This window comes from Laetiporus sulphureus (genome assembly GCF_001632365.1).
Source record: "Laetiporus sulphureus 93-53 unplaced genomic scaffold LAESUscaffold_27, whole genome shotgun sequence".
NCBI lineage: Eukaryota > Fungi > Basidiomycota > Agaricomycetes > Polyporales > Laetiporaceae > Laetiporus > Laetiporus sulphureus.
The window spans coordinates 374,836-396,146 of NW_024468536.1; the positions used below are offsets into that span (position 1 = coordinate 374,836).

The window sequence follows — 21,311 nt, forward strand, 5'->3', positions numbered from 1 at the left end:
AGTGGCACCGACACACCCGTGACGATTTGCTTGCTGATGCACAAGAACAAGAACGTTGAACTTTGTGTTGCTACACCTACACGGAGGAATCAATATATTGCAAACACTACATGAGGTAAAGTGCCAAGCACCAAAAAAAGTCGAAGAATATACACAAACTCGACGGAACACGAGAGCGAATGGATGAAGCCTGACTCGATATACCTGGTTCGAGTCAATCGGCCACCTATATTTGCGTATCATGTCTGAGAGGAAATAGAGGGTCCCTGGGGTAAAGTCCACACGCAGCTACTACACGAAATCAATCGGGCTGGGATTCTCGATAGAAGCATCGGTGTACCGGTGTACACTTGAGATGAAAGCATGTCAGTATGCAACATGAAGATAAAAAGCATTGCATTATGTCAGACATACCTCACTGTTCCGTAGGTTGTCTCATCTTGAAGCTTCTTCACCGCATTCGGTGTCACGGTGTACTCAAGCTGCTCGAGGAAAAACTGCATAGAGGTGCAGGTGAGGCGTATGAATGGATAACAGAATGGTGCATTGAACAGACCTTTTGGCCAAGGATGAAGAACCTGGATTGCTGCGGCATGTGAGCAGCTGGCTTGATGACGAGAGGGGTGCTGATCCTCGTATTGGCGCCCCAGATCCTTTTCATTACTATAAATTGACTGCACACGCCCAAGAGGGGAAATGAAGTCGGACATACACGACATCCATAGAGAGAAAGTCCGGGCCTTCCACCCCAGTCTTGACGGCATCATTAAGGGATTCCATCGCCACCATGCAGCTTTGAGCGCCAGAGTCCCAGAGGCACCAAACGTTTTCAAACATCTGGGTTTCCTTGTACGTTCGGGAGAACACTGTGATCGACTGGCAGCACACAAACGGAAGGTTCTCGTAAGATGAGAGGGGAGATATGATGAGGAATGCCACAGGCATGGCGCCCTTGAAGTCACTCTTGGCACGCTGGACGAGATTGCGCCTTTTGGCGATTTCATCGGCGTCCAGGGTGGCGGGTGCGGCCTTTGAACTGTACGGCGGAACAGGCTCTCCAGGCGTCATTGATCTGGCCGCTTCACGAAGGATAGAGGTAAGCAACCGCACATGCACAGGGCTTCACATAGGTACCGGAGACGAGCGCAGTTCTCTGTTGGGGATCGAGAGGAGGAGGCGCGGTCTTGAGTGCCTCGTGCTCGAGTGCTTGGTACAAAATTGAGGAATCCAGTTTATCAGACAGCCCGAGTTGCATCACGACTTGTCGAACAGTGTCGATGGTGATGGTGACGCTCATCGCTCAAGTTTCAGCTGTTGGGTTAGCGGGCCACTGTGAACTTACTAAAGCATAAGTGTGTATGTATTTATTTGCGTCGATTTACCAACCTGGCGGGTAAATCGCCCCACGCCACAGCGCGAGATGAACCAGGCTCCTTCCCATCTCGCTTTCGGGAGTTTGAGGGCCCCATAGGGAGGGTCACGGTGCCACATCCTAGACCGATCAGCCATGTGCTCGATCATGATGCGGTCACTAATTTCGAACTCCTAACTCTTATTTCTCCTCCAACTCCCTACAGCGGCTGGGAGAAAACAAGAGTAAATATCGGTGACCAGCACGCAAATGTCCCCCATTTGAAAGGCTAAACTCCATGTGGAAAATAATTTCGTGAGCTAGACATGTGAAGTATCATGTCCATTGAGATACTACAATGTGCTCAGTGCATAAAGCTGCACACGTTTCTACTGTTAAAGATATTTGCAATAAGACTCTTGAACAACAAAGAGATGCTGAAGGGCAAAACAGATGTTGTTTGTGTCATACTGACAGTCAGACAGGAAAGATTTTGGCACTTTGAATGCCTCTGCCATTCTGTATGACAGCATGAGAAAATGGACTGAACAAAGCACTCAGATTTCTTGGGTGAGCATCAAGGTGATATGCATTTAGAACACAGTGTCACAGAAACTCATTACAAAAATTGCAACATTCGACGTCTCATGATTGCCCTATTGGGGTGGTTGGCAGCTGCAGCACCGATGTTTACTTTTATTTTCTCCCAGCCACTGTACAGTGCATGTCGCTAAGGTTCAGCGCCTCTGTGTAGCCTTTACTAGAGTGCCGCAGGTCGACAGAAATTTTTTTGAGGGGAAACATGGCCAAGATATGCATAAGTCTGCAGTTACCGAATTCCTCAGTGATTATGTAATTGTTCACTTTTGGGGTGAAAAAGTTTTGAAGTGCAATTTTAACTGTACCATGGCTCCTCTGATGAAAACTAAAAATCAGGCGACGCAGCAGCATGCTAGATCAGAGACTCACTTCACGGATGCTCATAATAATGTATCTGAAGAGGAATCATGATGGCTGGCAGAACTCAGACTGCTTGATAAATCAAGTAACATGCACGGTAAAATGATGGTTGTAAGTTTTTGATAAATCTGTCGATAGGTAAAAGAACAAGCCATACCAATTGGTGAGAGGCTGCATTGGGGCTGAATGAAAGCATGTCAGTGCTTCTTCTAACAATTGTGTTACTGTCTCAATATGATCACAAAGGCTTCTGAGCAACTTCAAGTGGAACATTTCTGCCACAAAGTGTCTGGTGCCCCAAATATTTGATGCATGCTCTGTTGACATGATTAGAGCATTCTTTTGCATGGCATGATATTACAAGGATGCATATCAGTGATTACATTTTTTAATACTAATTCTCTCACCAGAGAGGGGCTGAATGCAAAGCAGGCTGATTTTGCAGTCAAGAAATATAGATCACACCCATTGCTGTGGGTAATCATCACTTATGATGCAATTGGTCTATTAGTGAACAAGTGAACTAGACATATTCACATATCTACTACAATGAAAGTCCATCTCACAAAAAAGGAAACTGTGGCTGATAGACACCAAGAGCCATGATGCTGCAGTCTAAATAAGGATACTTCGACATACTCCGATTCAAATTCACTTTTTGGGGTGGTCAATTTTTTAAAAACTTAGAATTTAAAAATAAAAATGAGATAGATCGAAAGCTCTCTTCAATCCGAGGCGATTGGTAACATTTTTGAGATTTTTACACAAGATCTCAAATCGCTGATAGATCTTGTGGCTTTAGCATGCCCGAGGCATCAGTTTTGAGCGACAGACACTGTAGAGAGTTGGGGGGCAAGTAAGAGTGAGCAGTTTGAAATGTGCTGAGTTCGAATATTGTGGCTGAAATGTGGCTGAGGTGGCACTAGGATGAAGCACGAAGTCCCATCATAATATTGAGGCCCCCCTAAACTCCCAGAAGTGGATGGGGAGGAGCCTGGAGATGAACCGGCTCAGCTGGTCAAGGATCTGGTGCAAACACCTCGACCCCTACCTCTGTTTCTCCTTGCTGGTATACCCCAATGGCTACAGAACTACGATGATCCTATCTCGTAATCTATGATGCGGCCTTCGCTATGGGAGAATTTGGGTGACTTAGACGAAATGCAGCAAAGCCGAGAGAAGGAACTCTACCATCGCTGCCTCGTCCATTACCACTATGTCAAAAACATGGAGGAGTACAATGAGCTTCATGATGCGGCATTGATGGACCCCATGGGCATGCTCTGCCACCACCTCTTCTGCCACGCTAGTGACCTGTGGGAGGGCGAAACTCTCATGCTGAAGGTTGTGCTAATAGAAGCAACGGAGGACTGGAAAACGGTTACAGGAGGGGCTGCCATGTCCTGTCGTGTTCGACGCCCAGGATGTACATGAGACGATGAAGCTAGATACAGAACAGAGAGGAGTGGACGAGACTCTAGAGGCATGCTGGAACATGATCGGCTTTGGGCTGGAGGGTTGGGTGTCCACAGAACGCAGCAAGCAGCTGAAGGAGGTCAGAGGAGGAACGGGCTCTGATCGCGGCGCACCGGCCCTTAGACGAAGAGGAATATATGTGATGAATCGACATCAGCAAAAGTGCAAAAAGATTATAAAGGGTTTATAATACCTTGAAAACCCCGCCTATTCTTATTTACCGTGACCATTCTGGCCTACTAGTATAATGGATCTCTGAGTTTCACAAGAACCCCCCTATTATTATAATGGCTTGTAAGATCGGCCGTTCTGATCACGCATTATAATCGTGCCCAGGATGCATAGGATAGTTTATAATTTTTCCCGATGATTATAAGATCTGGCCTATAATTGTAAGAATATCATATATTACAATTCTACTCGAGTACAATCATTATTTATAAAGTCCGTGCAACGATGCAGTGTCCGAAGTCTAAGACACAACTCAAGAGAGCGAGACAGCAGCAGATAGGCATGATTGCAGGCAGCCAGAGGAGCTCGTCAAGGGCAGACCAGAGAACAGTGCAAGCTGAGCGTGAGAACATTGTCCTGTTGGAAGGAGAGTGCGTGCAGCACTCAGGTATGCTCTTGTCGTAAGCGGAGAGAAGTGGCCGGTCAGACGGTCGGAGCGACGTGCCCTAGCAACGAGTGCGCATCGTACGATAGAGTCCGACCATGGCATTAGTCAATAAATAATGGACTGAGAAGATGTACATACCTCAGTAGTTTACTACGTCTAAATGACTCTAACGAGGTCCCTGGACAACGGACTCATCTTTGCTGTGCTCTCGCTGTGCTTAGACCGGGAAACTCCGAGATAAACTACCCCCATACCTTATTCTTTGACCTCTGCTGCATCTGCTCGCATTCTCCCTGTGCAACTGGCATCAACCTGACATGTCCGAGACAACCAAAACCACAAAGTTCCCTCTCTTGGGTGAGGGCAACTACGGTGAGTGGGCGATCTGGATGGAAGCGGAGCTGATCAACAAGGAGCTGTGGGAGGTGATGATGATTGAAACATCGCCACCGACGGATGCAACGGAGATGGAGGCAGCAGTGTGGCTGGAGGCAGAAAAGGTCAAGCGCTTGATGACCAAGATGGTGAAAGCACAGGCGAAAATGGTGCTGCAGGTATTGGCAGGGCAGCTGGTGCACCTGGTGAGTCGTGACCCTATGGAGTGCTGGGCGACTCTGGCGCAGATGCACCGAGCGTACGAGTTTGCGACCCGACTGGCGATGCAGTGACGCTTCTACAGGGTGGTGAAGGGCCCCGACGAGGTGATGTCAGCATGGATCAGGCAGGTGAAGAAAATGGCCGCAGATCTGGAATACGCTGGGGTAAAAGTAGAAGAAGAGGACATGGTGTTGGGACTCACCATGGGCCTTGGAGAACACTATGACCAGCTCGTAGTCATGCTTGACTCAATCCCACCCGAACAGCTCACTGTCGCAAACGTTACAGTGAGACTTCTGAATGAGGAGACCCGCCAGAAGGATACGGAGGATGACCAGGATGCGGTGGCCATGATGGCTAAGGCTGGGAAAGGGAAGTGGAAGGCAGCTGCAGGGGGCGAGAAGCGTAAGTGCTTCAAGTGCGGAGGAATAGGGCACATACGGAAGGACTGTCCGACCAAGTCGGATGATGGCAAGGACAACTCGGATGATGAGGAAGGGAAGCCGGATGACAAGGGTGCGAAGGCCAAGGTGGCGTATACTGACAGCCACATTCACCTATTCTGACAGCTTGACGACGGCAATCGAGGGGGCGTGTTGGAAGGAGAGTGCGCATGGCACTCAGGTATGCTCTTGTCACAAGCAGGGAGAAGTGGCCAGTCAGACGGTCGGAGCGACGTGCCCTAGCAACGAGTGCATGTCGTACGATAGAGTCCGACCGTGGCATTAGTCAATAAATAACGGACTGAGAAGATGTACATACCTCGGTAGTTTACTACGTCTAAATAACTCTAACGAGGTCCCTGGACAACAGACTCATCTTTGCTGTGCTCTCGCTGTGCTTAGACCGGGAAACTGTTACAAAACGTACCATCGCGCATGGTCACGTGGTTCCCATGAACAAGCGCCTAGAAGAGACGCCCAATCACGGATCTGTGATCCAGGACTTTGGTTCTCATTTCATATTCTAGGTATTTCACCTACGCTTTCCTTAGCTCGCCAATTACCTGGCTCGCAGCAGTTAAGCTCCGGTGTGTTTCACCTATCTTTATCACTGAGGCAGTGTAGAGGACCCCTTGTACTAGTACCCCAGACTATAGGTCTGCGACTATATAAAGGGGCGGAGCAGCAGCTGGAAGATAACCTCTTCCACCTGTGACTCTGAACGTTCTCAGTTCTAGAACCCTCGTGCAATCGTACTCGCTCTCAAGAGGTAGTAAGCTCGTACACTTGCTAGAGTCAGAACAGCGAACCTAGTAACCTGCAGGTGAACGTGCAGTAGCTGTAGCGGCCAAGGCCTAGCAAGGGTAGAGTGAGGACCTCACTGCTACATCGTCTACTAGGCTTGACCACACTATAAACCCTGCTAATAGTCTGCCTGACTATTGGAGACGTTAGGTATATTTGGTATCTAAGTCTCTGTCCACGTTGTGGACTAGTACGTGTGAGAAAGCACACATGGTTCTGAACGTTCTAGCAGGGAACGCTTCATAACATTTGGAAGAGGTTTTTCTATAGGTCAACCTGTTTAGGTTTAGAACCACTTATGAGAAGTGGGGTCTACTTGGACGCTACAGGAGAATCAAGACCTGTGTGGTCACTTCTAGGACCTGTGTGGGTACCTTGGTACGACAAGGAAGGGGAACCTGTGTGGTCACCCATGAACCTGTGTGGTTCAATCAAATCTGTGTGTTTATCAAACTCAAGCACTAGCGGTTACCTGTGTGGTAATCCAGAAGAGAAGCCCTCAACTGAGGCACACGTAGAAGACGTGCTAAAGCCCTTCCCAGGGAAGGCAATTCAGAATCAAGAAGATTCAAGGAACTAGCGGTAGTCTGTGTGACTATCCAGAAGAACTCTGTGTGGAGACGCGGACCTGTGCGGTTAACAAACAATTGGTTAAGGGCCACCAAGAAAAGGCAAGATGTCGTATCGCGACAATAAAGAATACGAATCGGACTCCGGAGATGAGCCGGTAGGCTATCAAGGAGACAAAGGCTACATGACGCCGTTGTCATGGAATGATGCAACCAATGAAGAGTTAGATTGGTTTGAAGACGTCAGGAATACGCGAGCCATTGCGTTACGAAGACGACAAAGGGTGGGGGAACTTACAACCCCAGAAGAACAGCAGGAGCTTCAAGAGCTCGAACATGATGTTGAAGAAATTCGACGAGTAATCAACAATAGGAAGGACATTGCAAAGGACTTCGAGGACGAATTCCTAGCACATACAGACCTTCCTAAAGGAGAAGCAATACAAGTCGATCTAAGGCCAGAGGACGCCGAAGGATCAAACAAGGATAAAGGACGAGGGGAATGAAATCCTCTCGGCATCAATCCAAGTTTACTAAGGAGTGGCGACTCTAGCGTTACGCCAACATCCAGGAAGCCCTACGATGGGTTAGGATTATGGAAAGGAGTCAGGACGACACCTTTAACCAGGACATCCTCGGAAGGAGGAAGGCCAGTAACGCCACTCGGAGTACCAATAAGGCCACAGTCGGCCATGGCGCAAACAAGTAGTTTGGGAACTACTAGTCAAAATCCCATCAAAGCACGGTACAATCCAGCTGATGGACCACCAGTGCATCCAGGACCGACATGTCTGGAATTCCAGTGGCAGGAATATCTTCTGAAAATGAATCTATATGCGCTGTATAATTCTGCACAACCAGAACCAGAAAAGGAGGAATTACAGCTAGGAGAGATCTGACCGTTCGCAGGAGATAAGCGAACATTTACGTCATTCCTCCAGGCTGGAGAATGACATCTCCAGGCAAACATCCACATATATGATGACGACTACAGTCAGATAACGTTCATCCTCTCCCACTTCGAACCCGGTTCGGCAGCAGCAAAATGGGTCGAATCATGGGAAGCAGCAATGATCGCATCTACAGGAAGATCGGATAATCTAGGACTTTATCGCGACTTTCAGATGACTCTCCAAGAAAAGTACGGAGGAGTCGCAACTAAGGACCAAGCATGGCAAACGCTACTCGACGATCAGTGTAGGCAGAAGAAAGAAAAGGTCAACGATTATATCGGGAATCTCGACATCCTCTTCCGCTATGCTGAAATCGACGACGACTATACCAAGCTCGTCCATTTCAAGCGAGGCTTGGAATCAAAGTTGGCAGAAAAAGTCTTCCTTACTCCGAATCCTCCAACCACGTACGAGGATGCTTGCGACAGTGCAAGACAAGTCAATGACCTTCGAAACGTCCATAAGGGAAAAAGCAATATCTTCGATTTCATCACACATGCGAATCAGGGTGATTCAATGAATAAAGAAGATTTGATGGATATAGACGATCCCAATGCAATGGACATCGACAGGACATGACGAATACGACAAGTACGAAATCTTCCAGTTCAGGAACATCTGTGCTATCAGTGCAGGAAGCCAGGGCACGAAATGGATCAATGTCCCACAAAGAAGCCAAACATCGATCGAACTCTGCCTGTACAGGTCGTATCAAAGAAGAAGAAGAAGAAGACTTCTTCAATTAAAAAGAAGGACGAGCGTGCATCTATCGGATCAAAAGAATCAATAAAGGATTCATCCCACAGATCAAAAGAACCCTCAAAAGATCTGTCCATCACGAAGAAGATGCGGAAGCAAATTGAGCAACTAGTAATGAAGTTGGTCAATGCCAAGCTTGTCAAGCTTCTCCTCGAAAGTAACAATTGAGACCACCATGTCGATCAGAAAAAGAAGGAGGTCGAAGAAGATGATGACGAACCTATGGATATCGATCGAATGTCTGAACATATTCTTGGCATGAATACCATTCGAATTGGCACCATACGAACTCATTCATTACATAAAGACCAAACAGCCTTCCCTACGTCAATATGGAAGGAAGTGCTTATGTCATCACTCGATCTCAGTCAAAAAGAATGGCGTGGTATCAAGGCCATTGTCCAAAGGAAATTTGACAAGAGGCGACAAGGAGATGACGATGAAAGTACTTCATCATCTACATCTTCTTCTTCAGCAGACAGCATGCCCAGCCAGCGGAGGGAGACATGTCCTAACCAGAAAGGCAAACAGAAGAAGACAAAGCAGCGGCAATCGACTAAGTCAGGCCAGCAGTCTTTGCCTTCCATTAACCAATGGATCAATCAGCCATTCAAGGGGACTCGCGAAGATTCGTGCCGCTCTCAAAAAGGACAAGGACAGTTCTCCGGTCAATGCTGGAATTGCAATCGTATCGGACATCGCGAATTTGAATGTCCAAAGCCACCTCGGATGAGTGTTACTTCTGAAAATAGTAACAAATCAAGATCGCGACCACTGCGACAGCATGAACGATGGAATGCAGGACGAATCCCCGATTCGTTATCGCCCAAGCATCCCAAGGCAGCCTATGTACGGAACTCCAGTATTGACTCCTCGAATCCAAGCACCGGCAGCATAATGAAGCAAGGAACTCCTCCGAGTCCCTCAAACTCACAAGTGCATCGCAGTGGACGGACGGTCGAGTTGTTCAACAGTGATTCTGAATCATCAAGTGCCAATCAGACTTCCTAGGCTGATCAAGTCGAAAGGCGATACCAGTCTCGGGGCAGCCCTGCACCGGAACAATCAAGCATCGGCACGAATGATGAGTCCTCCGCTGAATCACATGACAGTTCCACGCATACTGTTTCAAGAATACTTCCTTCCTGGAAGCGGAAGCACAAACGGAGAAGACAGGATCTTATGGTTTAATTGCCAAAGGGTCTTGGCGGTTGGAGAGGGAAGCTTGTGTTACGAAACATACCGTCGTGCATGGTCACGTGGTTCCCATGAACAAGCGCCTAGAAGAGACGCCCAATCACAGATCTGCGATCCAGGACTTTGGTTCTCATTTCATATTCTAGGTATTTCACCTACGCTTTCCTTAGCTCGCCAATTACCTGGCTCGCAGCAGTTAAGCTCTGGTGTGTTTCACCTATCTTTATCACTGAGGCAGTGTAGAGGACCCCTTGTACTAGTACCCCAGACTATAGGTCTGCGACTATATAAAGGGGCGGAGCAGCAGCTGGAAGATAACCTCTTCCACCTGTGACTCTGAACGTTCTCAGTTCTAGAACCCTCGTGCAATCGTACTCGCTCTCAAGAGGTAGTAAGCTCATACGCTTGCTAGAGTCAGAACAGCGAATCTAGTAACCTGCGGGTGAACGTGCAGTAGCTGTAGCGGTCAAGGCCTAGCAAGGGTAGAGTGAGGACCTCACTGCTACATCGTCTACTAGGCTTGACCACACTATAAACCCTGCTAATAGTCTGCCTGACTATTGGAGACATTAGGTATATTTGGTACCTAAGTCTCCGTCCACACTGTGGACTAGTACGTGTGAGAAAGCACACGTGGTTCTGAATGTTCTAGCAGGGAACGCTTCATAACAGAAACTTTGAGACGTCCAAGTGCGATACCTCAGATGACAAGAGGGACAGAATGCGACAAGAGGCTAGAAGTGTCATAGAGGCTAGGGGACGTCATGCTGACTTTCCAAGGTCCTGGCAAATTCGATCCATGAGTGAAGGACCAGTACGCTCCTCACTTGAATGTGTTCTTCTTGAGGAGACTATCGATCTCCCAGATAAGTTCCTAATCAACCGATCAGTATGTGCATGCATCGTCGTAGTATATCACCTACTCATTCCATACATCCAGAGTGTGCACGCCAACAATTGGGTGCTCGGGGATTTCCGTCAGGACATGTTGATTTATAAAGCCAATGAAACAAGTAGCATAGCGAACATACCACGACAAGAGTCGTCCCGTAAGAGCGAGTGAATGCCGTGCCGTTGCTAGTGAGCAGGAGGATCACCCAGTGTGCCACGATTGTGCTCGTGGAAGCGTCAATTGGCCAGATAGCACTCTCGGTGTCCTCATCATCGTCAGTCGTAAACATGAACGAGTTAGCTCCAGGGGCAGAGAGCGCTTTCGGAGAGGAAAAGTGACGCATACAAACACGCAGTCCGAATTGCACCACATAGATGTACAGGTTCATGTTCTTCTCGCAGGCCGCAGATACCCTTGCTCCACTGGCCCCTGGATGCGCTGTTCATTCACGCTCACTCTGAGCGAAGGTAGCTCTTTACAATGATAGTCTCCACTTTCACTACTGGCATGATCATCGCATCTAGCGCGTGCTTCTGGTCACCCTCAATGAATCCTCCAGCTAGTGGTACACATGCGAGCATGATGGAGTCTGCCTGTCGGACACAGCTAGCAGCTGGCATTCATGTCCCTACCCTGATGGAGTTAGTGTGGAGATGAAAGGACATCAGCGCACCGAGGGGGGACCGAGGTAGTGTTTGAACAGCCTACAATAGCTCACGAAATGATTCTGGTCTTGGAGATCTCCTGCGAGCTATTCCGGCAATTTTCTTGGGACTCCATTGAGACTGGGTCGCTCGAAATTTCAGGTGCAAGCGCCGCTCATTCTGTTAATGATGTTGTAAATGGTTAGATAACAGCACCATAAAGACCTTACCAGAGCAGCGTCCGAACTTGACCGTACGAAGACCTCTCGATCTTTCTCACAGTTAGCAATTGCTCACTGCGCAACTCTCTGACACATCTTGGGATGCCACTCCTGAGTGTGTTTGACGGATACAAGCTGTATATGCGCTGCACCAAAATCGCTTTCAGACGCTTGAGGGGGTCAAGATCAACACTTTCTTTGCCGTCCAGCCCTTGTGTATGAAGCCATGTGAGCGAGATTTAGCCTGCCATTGCATTATGCCACACTCCAAGTTATTTCAGCCCATCGGCGAGCTTCAGGATATTCGGGATGTTCTCGTGCGAGTATCTGTCAAGACGAGTATACTCAGTCCAATTGAGCATGTAGCCATTAGCAGTCCAGTCGCATATCACGGCACCGTGCTTCTGAAGTCAACCTCGCAGAAGATCTCTGCAGTTCGATTCTTTAGTCAGCATCAAGCAGCCAGAAGAAGGCGAGAAACGGAAGGTGCACTGACACATTGTCCAGTCAGCAAGCCATGCCCGGAATGGGAGTATGCGACGATTGTGGCGCAGAGCTCTCTGGTGGTCTAGGTCTTAAGGAGACTGATCTTGTCGTCGTCGACATCGAGCATTAAGGGTGGGTACTCGACTTGGAGTGCACTGATTAGGATGCATGGAGGATCTTCGCAGAGCGGAATATACACAGGGCTGAGAAATGCAGTTACGAGCTCCCAACAAATCCTTCGCTGTCTGCGTATGCATCTGTAATGCCCCACAATATGTATCTGCCAGACACTGCATTGAGCACCTAACAATGTTAATGCATGTTTCAGTCTAACAATGATGGCGCAAGCAGTTCTACATGGATCTTGAAGCGCTTCTCCCAATATATGTGCTTACGTATCCATGTATGTGCCCTGGAGATCCTAATCCATGTTGGGATTCCACCCCAATGAAAGAGACGTCAACATCAAAAATATGTTGCAGATTCACAAAGCATGGTAAACACCATGTGCTCTCCTTGAACCCATTAAGAACTGCTCTATACAGAAAAACAATGCAGTAAGGGAGGCAAAAGCAATGTGTTGACCGACTCACAGTTGAACATCACTGGTTTTCTCAGCTTGCATCTTGCGCATATAGTGGCCCAATCCAGCACCGGACGCAAGCTCATCATCAGTAAGACAAGTTGAGCATGCAGCGTGCTTAAGTACGCCCTCATCGCCTAAACAATGAACCAGTTCTGAGCTCAGGGTGCATCCGATTAAGATAATTGGGGACTTGTGGCTCGGATAGCTAGCAACAGCGGGTCAGTACGAATGGATATGGAATGGCTACTCAGTCATTTGATCTGCTATAATACATACTCATACAAAAGCACTGGGCACTTGGATAGGCTGACGCTATGCTCGCGCTGTGCGTCAGCTGATGAACTCCAACAGAAATGACTTTCCATACCTCTGAGGCAGCCACTACCAGTCTGCTCACCCGACATACTCTTTCTGCATACACTGGGACTCTGGCCGACATACCTGCAGTGACCACGAGCAGTCCTTCTGAGTCGAGGCAGAATTGTGCAGGTATTGATTTAAGAGGTAGCTACGGTGTGTGAGGTTCGATGAGGTGTGGGACAATGCGAGGACTTTGCAACGACTCATCTTGGGGCTGGGATATGTACGATCACGTGATTGTCACGTCACTAGCCATGCACCCCATAAAATTGTCCGCTCACAGCTGCAACGAGTTTGACGGTAGCGTCTTCACACATCCTGGCAGACAGCACGGCGACTAGCATGGCACAGACGTGACAGCAACCAACAGAAAGCGAATGTAAGCAGCAAGACATACCATCGGATGCTGGCCACTTCGAAGACAACCTGGACGATGCAGAGGAGACCTCGCAGGAAGCAGTGGCTGAAGAAGAGGAGCAGTTCGGGTATATATTATCTGAAGAAGGGTGGTCAGACTCGGGCAGCGGCGAAGAGGCAGGTGAGGACAACTGGGATGATGTTGTCCAAGGAGCTGAGGAGGGATGTGGGACCCGAAGATGGCGAAGATGGCATCGAGGACCAATTTGGAGCGCACGAGTTTGCACCGTTGTAAAGGCTCGTATTTTGATTTTTATTTGTCTTTGCTTCATAGGCATCAGTCCCGAGGCAATCTTGAGCTCGATTGAATAGACTTGAAATTGGCTCGCACGAATATTGCTTTGGGCGAGAGCCAGCTTGAAGTAAATTGGCTGCCCTTGTAGTCTATCCGGTGCGGAGATTGCAATCCTATGTGATTCTTGCATCCGATCAGTGCAGATTGCTTAGAAAAATAAGAATTACGAGGTTGATAATCGTGAAAGACAGTTTACAAGGGTTTATAACGCGTTATAGTACGTGATAATCCGCCCCAATATGCTCATAGGTTTCCAAGAACCGTAAAATCTACTATAACGTTTTTGCACTTTTGCCGATGGAACTGAAGACCCTAGGCTAAGGGATCTCACTAGATATTCCGCGGTGTTGTATCTCATCTGCTGTGTTTGTGGCTGGCTCGCCCCCCGTAAGAACCCCCAATCTTTCACTAGCCCTTCCCATCCCATTCCCTGTAGAAGAGAAGTAATATCAGCAGGAAACTTCTTGTATTGTCTCGACGAACTGGGCCGGGCCGCCGGGGCATGCTCCTTCAGCTTCCTAAACAGGCATCTTCATTTCCGATCGCACTTGTTTGTGATCCTTCACGCTAGCTGTAGCGTATAGCACCATTCGTAATCTGTAGCTAGATCGAACCAGTGGCATTTCTATACAACATCGTACACAAGGCGGAATAAAAGCACAATAGATGTAATTAATAATAAAGACTATAAGCGGCAGATGTACGCACGGAAAAGCAGCTCGGGAGTCCGAGCCATGCAGCAGGAGGACTCTCCGGCATATTATATTACCATGCAGGCCAACTCCTAGTATTCTATGCTGTCCATGCTAAGACCATGTAGTGTTTGTGCATAGAAGCCGCCGGCCTGGCGGTGCGGCTCAGACTGTGTTGCGGGGTTCGTCACGGGCGCGAACAGTAATCGATGTCGTACAGAGACTGGATTAAAGCAATTGCAAGATCTATGTGTCTGCGCTTCACCTCGCAGAAATATAGGCATGAGCTTTAACGATTGGCGGATTACGGGAGATGTTCGCGCAAAAGCACTTGGACGCACTCCAATTCATTTTCAGTGGCCCGCATGGAAGAACGCTTCCGATTCACACTGCTGTGTGTCGCGTGCACATGCACTAATAGGTCCCGTACATATAATACGTTGCACATCTAAATAATCGCCGCTAGCCCTCATATTAATCATGAGCTTAACGGTAGACCACAACGACGACTGCAGCACCTGCCGGGGAAAGCTTATGATGACACTGGAATTTCGATCCAAACCCGCAGGAGGCTGATGAATACACAGACTGGTTGAGTGAGTGGATTTGATCATACTATAAATATAAGTGATCACAGTCTCGATTCCCTGCCTCATTAATGTCGAAGGGCCCATGCATCAAAAAAAAAGGGGGGAAAAAAGACCGCGTCAGTACCAGGTCAGTTCTCAGCTAGGCAGGCAGCTTAGAGGTAAGGCGCTGAGCCGCTCCAGCACCGCGGCCTGCACTGTCGAGCTAACGTCCATCTTCGTTTCCGCACTGATGACGGAAACGCTCGCGTAGCAACCGCTGGTGTCCACCACACTCCTCTCGGTCGGCAAGGTGGTGCTCCCGCACGTCTGTACATCCGTGGCGAAGATATTGTAGAGGTTCCGCGCGAAGACCCACTTGTAGTCTGATACGTCAGAACAGTCGTCGATCGACGGGTAGTTCACGTTGACCAACACGCCCGCGGGGAGGATGGGTGAGTACCCGGAATTGAAAAGCGTTTCCGCGAAGTGCACCGTCAGGGACGAGTAGAGGAGGGCGGATAATGTTGATGTTGCGTCTGGGCTGCTCTCGAGAGTGGTATACGAGACATGGGAGCCGCTAGCGCCTGAAAAGGCTCCCGACGAAACCCCAAGCTTTACTGCTTCAGCGGCAGCTCCGCTACATCAGGAAGATGTCATTAGCGAGCACGTTTGGCCGACAAGCGATCAAGCACGAACATAGTGCCCGAGAAGAGGGTGATCAGGCCGAGATTGTCTGTGACGGTGTGTAACATGATCAGTACGCAACCATTTGCCACTCTACGAGCTCATTGGACGCACTGCCGATATTTGGTCCGCTGACAACGAAGTCGGGACCCGAATCACCGAAGATTTCCGGTGCGAGAGCTTGAACGCCATACCTTGCCGCATCGACACTGTTCGAACGTTCAACTGTCAGTATATGCTTTTCTGACCATCCGATGACGTACGGGTAAGAATTCACATAGTTGAGGTGTGCTTCATTTGACAGATATCAGAAGAGTATGATCGACACGATCACATATTCCACTCACGATCACTGGCATTGTAGCCCTCGGGGGGCGAACCTGCAGGACAAGAGTCGTACTCGCACGGTTCGACGAGGGGGGTTGGCGGGGCAGACCATGAGCCTGTGCCTGACTTGTTCTCCGCAGGTGCTGAGAGAACAACCTAGCAGAAGATACTGAGCCCCCAGCCAGGCATCGCAGCCCATGGAGTCGAGTATGAACTTACATCGAATCCAGCGCCCGTAAGTGCTGCATACTGTGCGCGAATCTGCGCGACTGCCCACCCATCGTCGTTAGTCAGTACGATATCCTGAGCAACGATTGCTACAGCACACAGTAGTGCGAATAGCGCCTTCAGCACGAGGGGCATCTTGCTGAAGATCTGCAGGCGAACGGGAGGAGCGGACGGCAACTTGGAGACGTGGGGCCATCCCTGCTACTTATACCTTCTTCTCAGCAGAATACCTGACTCTGTTAATAAGGCATTGCGATCAGCGCGTTCGAACCGAAGCAAAATCTCGCCAAGGACTGTAAGCACATGGGAAGCTATGCTTCCACGTGAGAGACTCCCGAAATAGGTCCATGAGTTCGAGGGAGCTTGCAGTCCCGAATAGCGCCCCATATGGATGCCCGCTGCTGAAGCACGACCACCACGAGTGAAAGTGCTTCGTCCATCAAGGCATTTACTATGACATTGCGATGCGGACGAATGTTCACGCGTTTTGGTCATTCTTGACCGGAAATATACTATATTCCCAGCGTCTTGATTGCCATGGCAGGAGCCGCTGGAAACGGTACGCACGTGCCTGCAAATTGGCACATGCGCAGATCGTTAGAGCCGTTCGCCATTGTACTGAAGGCGTCGATGCCTCTCCGACATCAGAGGAAACTGCAGTCGAATGCAAATGAGCTACTTATACGTGTTCTCGGAAAAGACTGCTTCTTACACGCAGTGAAGAGATTCAGTTCAAGTCACCGAACTTTGATATGGCCCTCATTTGCCGCTTGTATGTCGTTTTGCCGCTGCTGCCCCTATAGCGACAGCCGGCATATCTTTCAAAAAGGCGGCGGTTATCGTCGAAAACCGCCACGATAGAATAATGGTATTGAGAATCAGCACCAAGGTCCGAGATGGCGCCAGAATAGGATGGCGCCCGCCCATGCACCTCCACTCACCCTTGCACAGATTGTTCGAGCAATGAACCGATTTTGTTCGGCAATTCGAGCATGATCTTCGCCGTCCAACGCTCTCTATACTGTTCTTATCTTGAGGGTGAGTCTTTGACGTGATGATGTAAAGATGGCGTACATACCCATTCTACGAAGACTGATGAGGCCACTTGCTCGCCAAGAGCTCTGAAAGATCTGCGGAGCCGCTTTGTCACTGATCATTGCATAGCCATGTCTCATTGCATGGCCCAGGACAACAAAAGAAGTATCTGATCATGGCTTTTCTATAGTCGGATCAGATGGTTCCTATGAGCAGTTCGCATACTGATATGAACAAGACGGTGCACCTCATGTATAGCTCGCAAAATTGCGATGCAGGGTACAAGCGATACTTCTTCGCTGCCTCCACGAGCGCCGCCAACTCTTAAAATCGAGCTTCTCTAGATCTGGTTAAGATTGACGGTACATGATTTGAACAGTAGCTCAAGGGTACTCGCTTTCAAACGTAATGACGTACCCACATCCTTGCCGAGGAAGCCTTCTGAGTACGGTTGATAGGTTCTTCTCGTGGGCATTGCATAGTATCTCGTCACACCACTTCATAATTGTGTCGGAACTAGACGCAGACTACAGGGACGCGGAACAACGGTGTGGAAAACGCCAAGTACTAGAATGCTTATGGGCTGTTGCTTCGTCCGCTGAGGTACGCTTCACGTCAAACGGATGGAGCAACGAAAATGATGGGACCTTGTCCGAATGTGCGGGACTTGCTAGCATTTGTATGCAGAAGATTTGTCGTTCGCCCCGTGTGTGCGACGCCTTACAAACCACGAGGCCAAATGAGCCAGAAACCTTGAGAGGGCCACAACAGGAACCAATCAAGGCAACACGCCATGATGAGGATTTACGACTGGGGCCGCGCCACTGTTGAACCCAAGAGCTGGGGCTTGTACCGCAGGCTTCACGTATCGATGCATCAGCGCAGGCATTGCCGTGGACGAGTCAAACTATCGACCACTGCTTTGAGTACGCAGGCGGAAGCAAAATATCCTGTGCATCCGGTCAATTCAAGACCGGTCACCTACGTACATCTAACACTGCTGAACTTGGGTAGTATGTCAGAGAACATCGACTCCAAATGTGCTTGCCATCGAGCGGCTCGATGGCGGCAATGATCGCAGGATCTCAACAGTTGGATGTTATCTGTGAAAACTGCCGCCACATTCAGGAATCTCTGGAAGTCCTGACGAAAGCTAAGCAGGACAGCATTCTGGAAGGGCTGCCATTCCTCGCATGTTACCAAGCCGTCCTCGTGAAGCAGCGTTCCCGTCATAGTGGGCACAAGCAGTAACGCCTGAATCAAGGCTTCACGATACTGTACCTGTCGTAATTGTCAGTGTTCGCACAATCAATGAGGTCTCGGATACGCACCCATTGTATGAAGACGGACGGGCCCAGAACGTGTAGGGCGAACTCAAGCAACATACCCACGGTTCGAGGAGCAACCTCGTCAGCCAGCTTATTATGACCGTGTCTTGCCGCGTAGCCAAGAACAGTGAGCGGATAGTCGGGGATTGCATTCCTACGGGCTCAGCTTAATGACCCATCATGCTGGCACCGTCATCAAAGAGTGACGTACCTCATCTGCAGCTTGCAGACCTCTAGAGCCGGATATACTCCATACTTCTCGGCCGCCTCGGCGAGCAAAGCGAACTCGTAAAAGTCCAACTCCGTCAAATCAGGTTGCGGCTGGCGATACATGTATTGAAACAAGAGTTCGAGGATGCTCGCCTTTTCGGTCAATGCCACGACCTCTGGGCTATCCGATATAACAGGATCCTCGCCCGGAAAGCACTCGGAGTGCATCTCCAGGTTTCTCCTGTGCACTTTGAAAAGCACACCGTCGGAGGATAGAATCGTCAAATCAGCATCGGGTGCGCGAACTGTGAGAAGGATCCCGTCGGTTTCGATGAGACATCGTAGATGATACAAGCAACGGACATCGTTCGGACATCTTCACTTCGTCTACCGTGGCATTGCGGTCCATCGCCGATGACTGCATGTCGGTGAGGATGAGTCGATGACAGTTCAATAGTGAGCGTGTGAACGTTTAAACGTTCATACACGCGATGTGTGCGCGAAATATGAATAGACGCACAGTGCCTCGTGGGCGCCACGTTCCGAAGACTGCGCCACATAAGTCTAGCTCGAAATTACAAGTCGATTGCAATACCCCAGCAGAGCGTAGAGACGTCGTATAGAAAGAGGCCATACATAAACGGAACACTGATCGGTAAATAGTATCATAAACTGGTCAAGGCGCATTGCCAATAGTAAGCAACGCCTGCGCCTCTGTGAATGTCGGAATACGCAATACGGCTGCCTCCATGCTGGTCTGCCACTGCTCGGCCCTTGTCCGGCAGTGGCTGCATTCCTTCAGCATCTTGACGTGCCTGCGGAATATGCCTGTAACTTCTTGGAGATTCTCAGGGTCACAGCCAAGGGCGGACAGGATCTTTGCTTGGAATGGCCACCATTCCTCGCAAGCTTCTCGTCCTCCCTTGTGCAGGACCCTGCCCGTTCGGCTCTGCGCGTCTCGAAGGGCCTTCATCCAGCCGTCTTTGTAGAGGGCCTACGGAGTACGAGGTCAAAACTGCCTTCCCACAAACCGCACGTACGTACGTACGTACCCATCGTGCAAACGACCTTGTACCGAGCACTTTGAGTGCGATCTCGTTCGTCATGCCCACCGTCCGAGGGGCAGCTTCGTCACAGAGATCATGATACCCATATCTCGTAGCATACGAAAGCACGATGATAGGCTCTGCTGATATATTGGCTCTAATGGCGATTGAGCTTCGCAGTGTAAAATTCATACAATGATCACACACCTCATGTGAGCCTTGCATACTTCTTGGGCAGAGAAAACGTGATATTTCTCGACGGCTTCAGCAAGCAGAGCTAGATCGAAAAATGGAACCATCGCCAGGTTTGGTTGGGGCTGGCGGTACATGTATTGGAAGAGGAGCTCGAGGACACTTGCTTTTTCCGCTGCTGTGATCACGTTTTCATCACGCTGGGAGATGAAGCCCTCGGAGTGCATCTCTAAGTTCCTTCTGTGGACCTTGAATAGGATGCCGTCGGAAGAAATGGCCGTAATATCGGAGTCAGATGCATTGACTACAGTATCATGACGTTCTCGAGAAAATGAGGAACCTCATGGACATATCAGACAGATCAAACTCACAGCGTTCAGAGACTTTTGGGTCATCCAATGTTGTATCGTTGTCGAACATTTTGAAACAAGAGGGTGGACGCGGACGGTCGCTATCACGGCAGACATGATGCGATTTATCAATGTGGAAAATAGTGTGGGAATGTCGGCTGATGTCTTACATTTGTGGCAAAGGTTTGCCAATGTAGCATTTACATGGCAAATAGTTCACATTCACAGCCAAAGTGGAACATTTTCAGCATGAAATCCCATGGTTGCAAATTTTTGTCACATGTGTAAGAAATCAGTCGACATTCACACATAATTTCCCACTTTCATAAATTGCGTCATGTCTGCCGTGTATGTTCGCAGGCATGTCTCCCACAAAATGCCGGCGATTTATAAGCTTACGTTGTTTGGCTTGAAGCTTGTCCTCGTGTATGCAACACGGCAGACATGATGCGATTTATCAATGTGGGAAATTGTGTGTGAATGTCGACTGATTTCTTACACATGTGACAAAAATTTGCAACCATGGGATTTCATGCTGAAAATGTTCCACTTTGGCTGTGAATGTGAACTATTTGCCGTTTAAATGCTAAATTGGCAAAGCTTTGCCACAAATGTAAGACATCAGCCGACATTCCCACACTATTTTCCACATTGATAAATCGCGTCATGTCTGCCGTGCAACGTGTTACTGCTTCTTCAGATCGTGGCGTGATGCAGATCAGCCAGCCTGAGTCAAGGAAAGGCTTGATATAATCCATCGTCGCTGATCGCAGTCCGCGCATCTCGGAAGATGGCAATTTCGAGACCTCGGCGGATTGCATATCAGAGTTTTAGGCTGCACTGAGTATATACATGGAGACATCAGGATGCGTTTGGTTGGTGGCCTCAAACCGCTCCGCACGCAATGTGTTTGCGAGCATCTCGATCGCTCACAAAAGCGTGACAACGAGCCGTTCAGCAGGACGGTCAAAATGATTTCCACGAGAGAGATCGATCATTGTGGATGTGGATGGCGGGAGAT

The 21,311-nt window shown here is 49.0% G+C and overlaps 7 protein-coding genes across 7 annotated transcripts; 2 read left to right on the forward strand and 5 right to left on the reverse strand.

Annotated features, from left to right (window-relative positions):
• Nucleotides 1-4,723: 4,723 nt before the first annotated feature.
• Nucleotides 4,724-5,239, forward strand: LAESUDRAFT_781343 (uncharacterized protein; the record flags this gene model as incomplete). Its single annotated transcript, XM_040913852.1, has 1 exon — nt 4,724-5,239. One exon carries the CDS (start codon nt 4,724-4,726, stop codon nt 5,072-5,074), a length of 351 nt encoding a protein of 116 aa, XP_040763041.1. The 3' UTR covers nt 5,075-5,239.
• A 1,687-nt stretch (nt 5,240-6,926) lies between these two features.
• LAESUDRAFT_760468 (uncharacterized protein) lies at nt 6,927-7,325 on the forward strand (the record flags this gene model as incomplete). Its single annotated transcript, XM_040912746.1, has 1 exon — nt 6,927-7,325. One exon carries the CDS (start codon nt 6,927-6,929, stop codon nt 7,323-7,325), a length of 399 nt encoding a protein of 132 aa, XP_040763042.1.
• A 3,226-nt stretch (nt 7,326-10,551) lies between these two features.
• Nucleotides 10,552-10,909, reverse strand: LAESUDRAFT_760470 (uncharacterized protein; the record flags this gene model as incomplete). The annotated part of the gene is made up of 2 exons (XM_040912747.1): nt 10,552-10,602; nt 10,760-10,909. The coding sequence occupies 2 exons, from the start codon at nt 10,907-10,909 to the stop codon at nt 10,552-10,554; spliced, it is 201 nt and encodes a 66-aa protein (XP_040763043.1).
• A 1,144-nt stretch (nt 10,910-12,053) lies between these two features.
• LAESUDRAFT_715083 (uncharacterized protein) lies at nt 12,054-13,261 on the reverse strand (the record flags this gene model as incomplete). The annotated part of the gene is made up of 6 exons (XM_040907113.1): nt 12,054-12,126; nt 12,192-12,274; nt 12,367-12,508; nt 12,565-12,691; nt 12,999-13,065; nt 13,199-13,261. 6 exons carry the CDS (start codon nt 13,259-13,261, stop codon nt 12,054-12,056), a joined length of 555 nt encoding a protein of 184 aa, XP_040763044.1.
• Nucleotides 13,262-15,046: 1,785 nt separating this feature from the next.
• On the reverse strand, nt 15,047-16,264 carry LAESUDRAFT_656402 (sure-like protein; the record flags this gene model as incomplete). Its single annotated transcript, XM_040904615.1, has 6 exons — nt 15,047-15,527; nt 15,587-15,623; nt 15,689-15,783; nt 15,838-15,865; nt 15,922-16,057; nt 16,121-16,264. 6 exons carry the CDS (start codon nt 16,262-16,264, stop codon nt 15,047-15,049), a joined length of 921 nt encoding a protein of 306 aa, XP_040763045.1.
• A 1,527-nt stretch (nt 16,265-17,791) lies between these two features.
• On the reverse strand, nt 17,792-19,177 carry LAESUDRAFT_238562 (uncharacterized protein). The gene is made up of 4 exons (XM_040901690.1): nt 19,066-19,177; nt 18,704-19,007; nt 18,496-18,646; nt 17,792-18,439 (listed from the first exon to the last, which is right to left on the reverse strand). Exons 1-4 carry the CDS (start codon nt 19,124-19,126, stop codon nt 18,146-18,148), a joined length of 810 nt encoding a protein of 269 aa, XP_040763046.1. The 5' UTR covers nt 19,127-19,177; the 3' UTR covers nt 17,792-18,145.
• Nucleotides 19,178-19,270: 93 nt separating this feature from the next.
• On the reverse strand, nt 19,271-20,375 carry LAESUDRAFT_681702 (uncharacterized protein). Its single transcript, XM_040905772.1, has 4 exons — nt 20,312-20,375; nt 19,956-20,244; nt 19,755-19,905; nt 19,271-19,696 (listed from the first exon to the last, which is right to left on the reverse strand). The coding sequence occupies exons 1-4, from the start codon at nt 20,358-20,360 to the stop codon at nt 19,379-19,381; spliced, it is 807 nt and encodes a 268-aa protein (XP_040763047.1). The 5' UTR covers nt 20,361-20,375; the 3' UTR covers nt 19,271-19,378.
• Nucleotides 20,376-21,311: the final 936 nt, after the last annotated feature.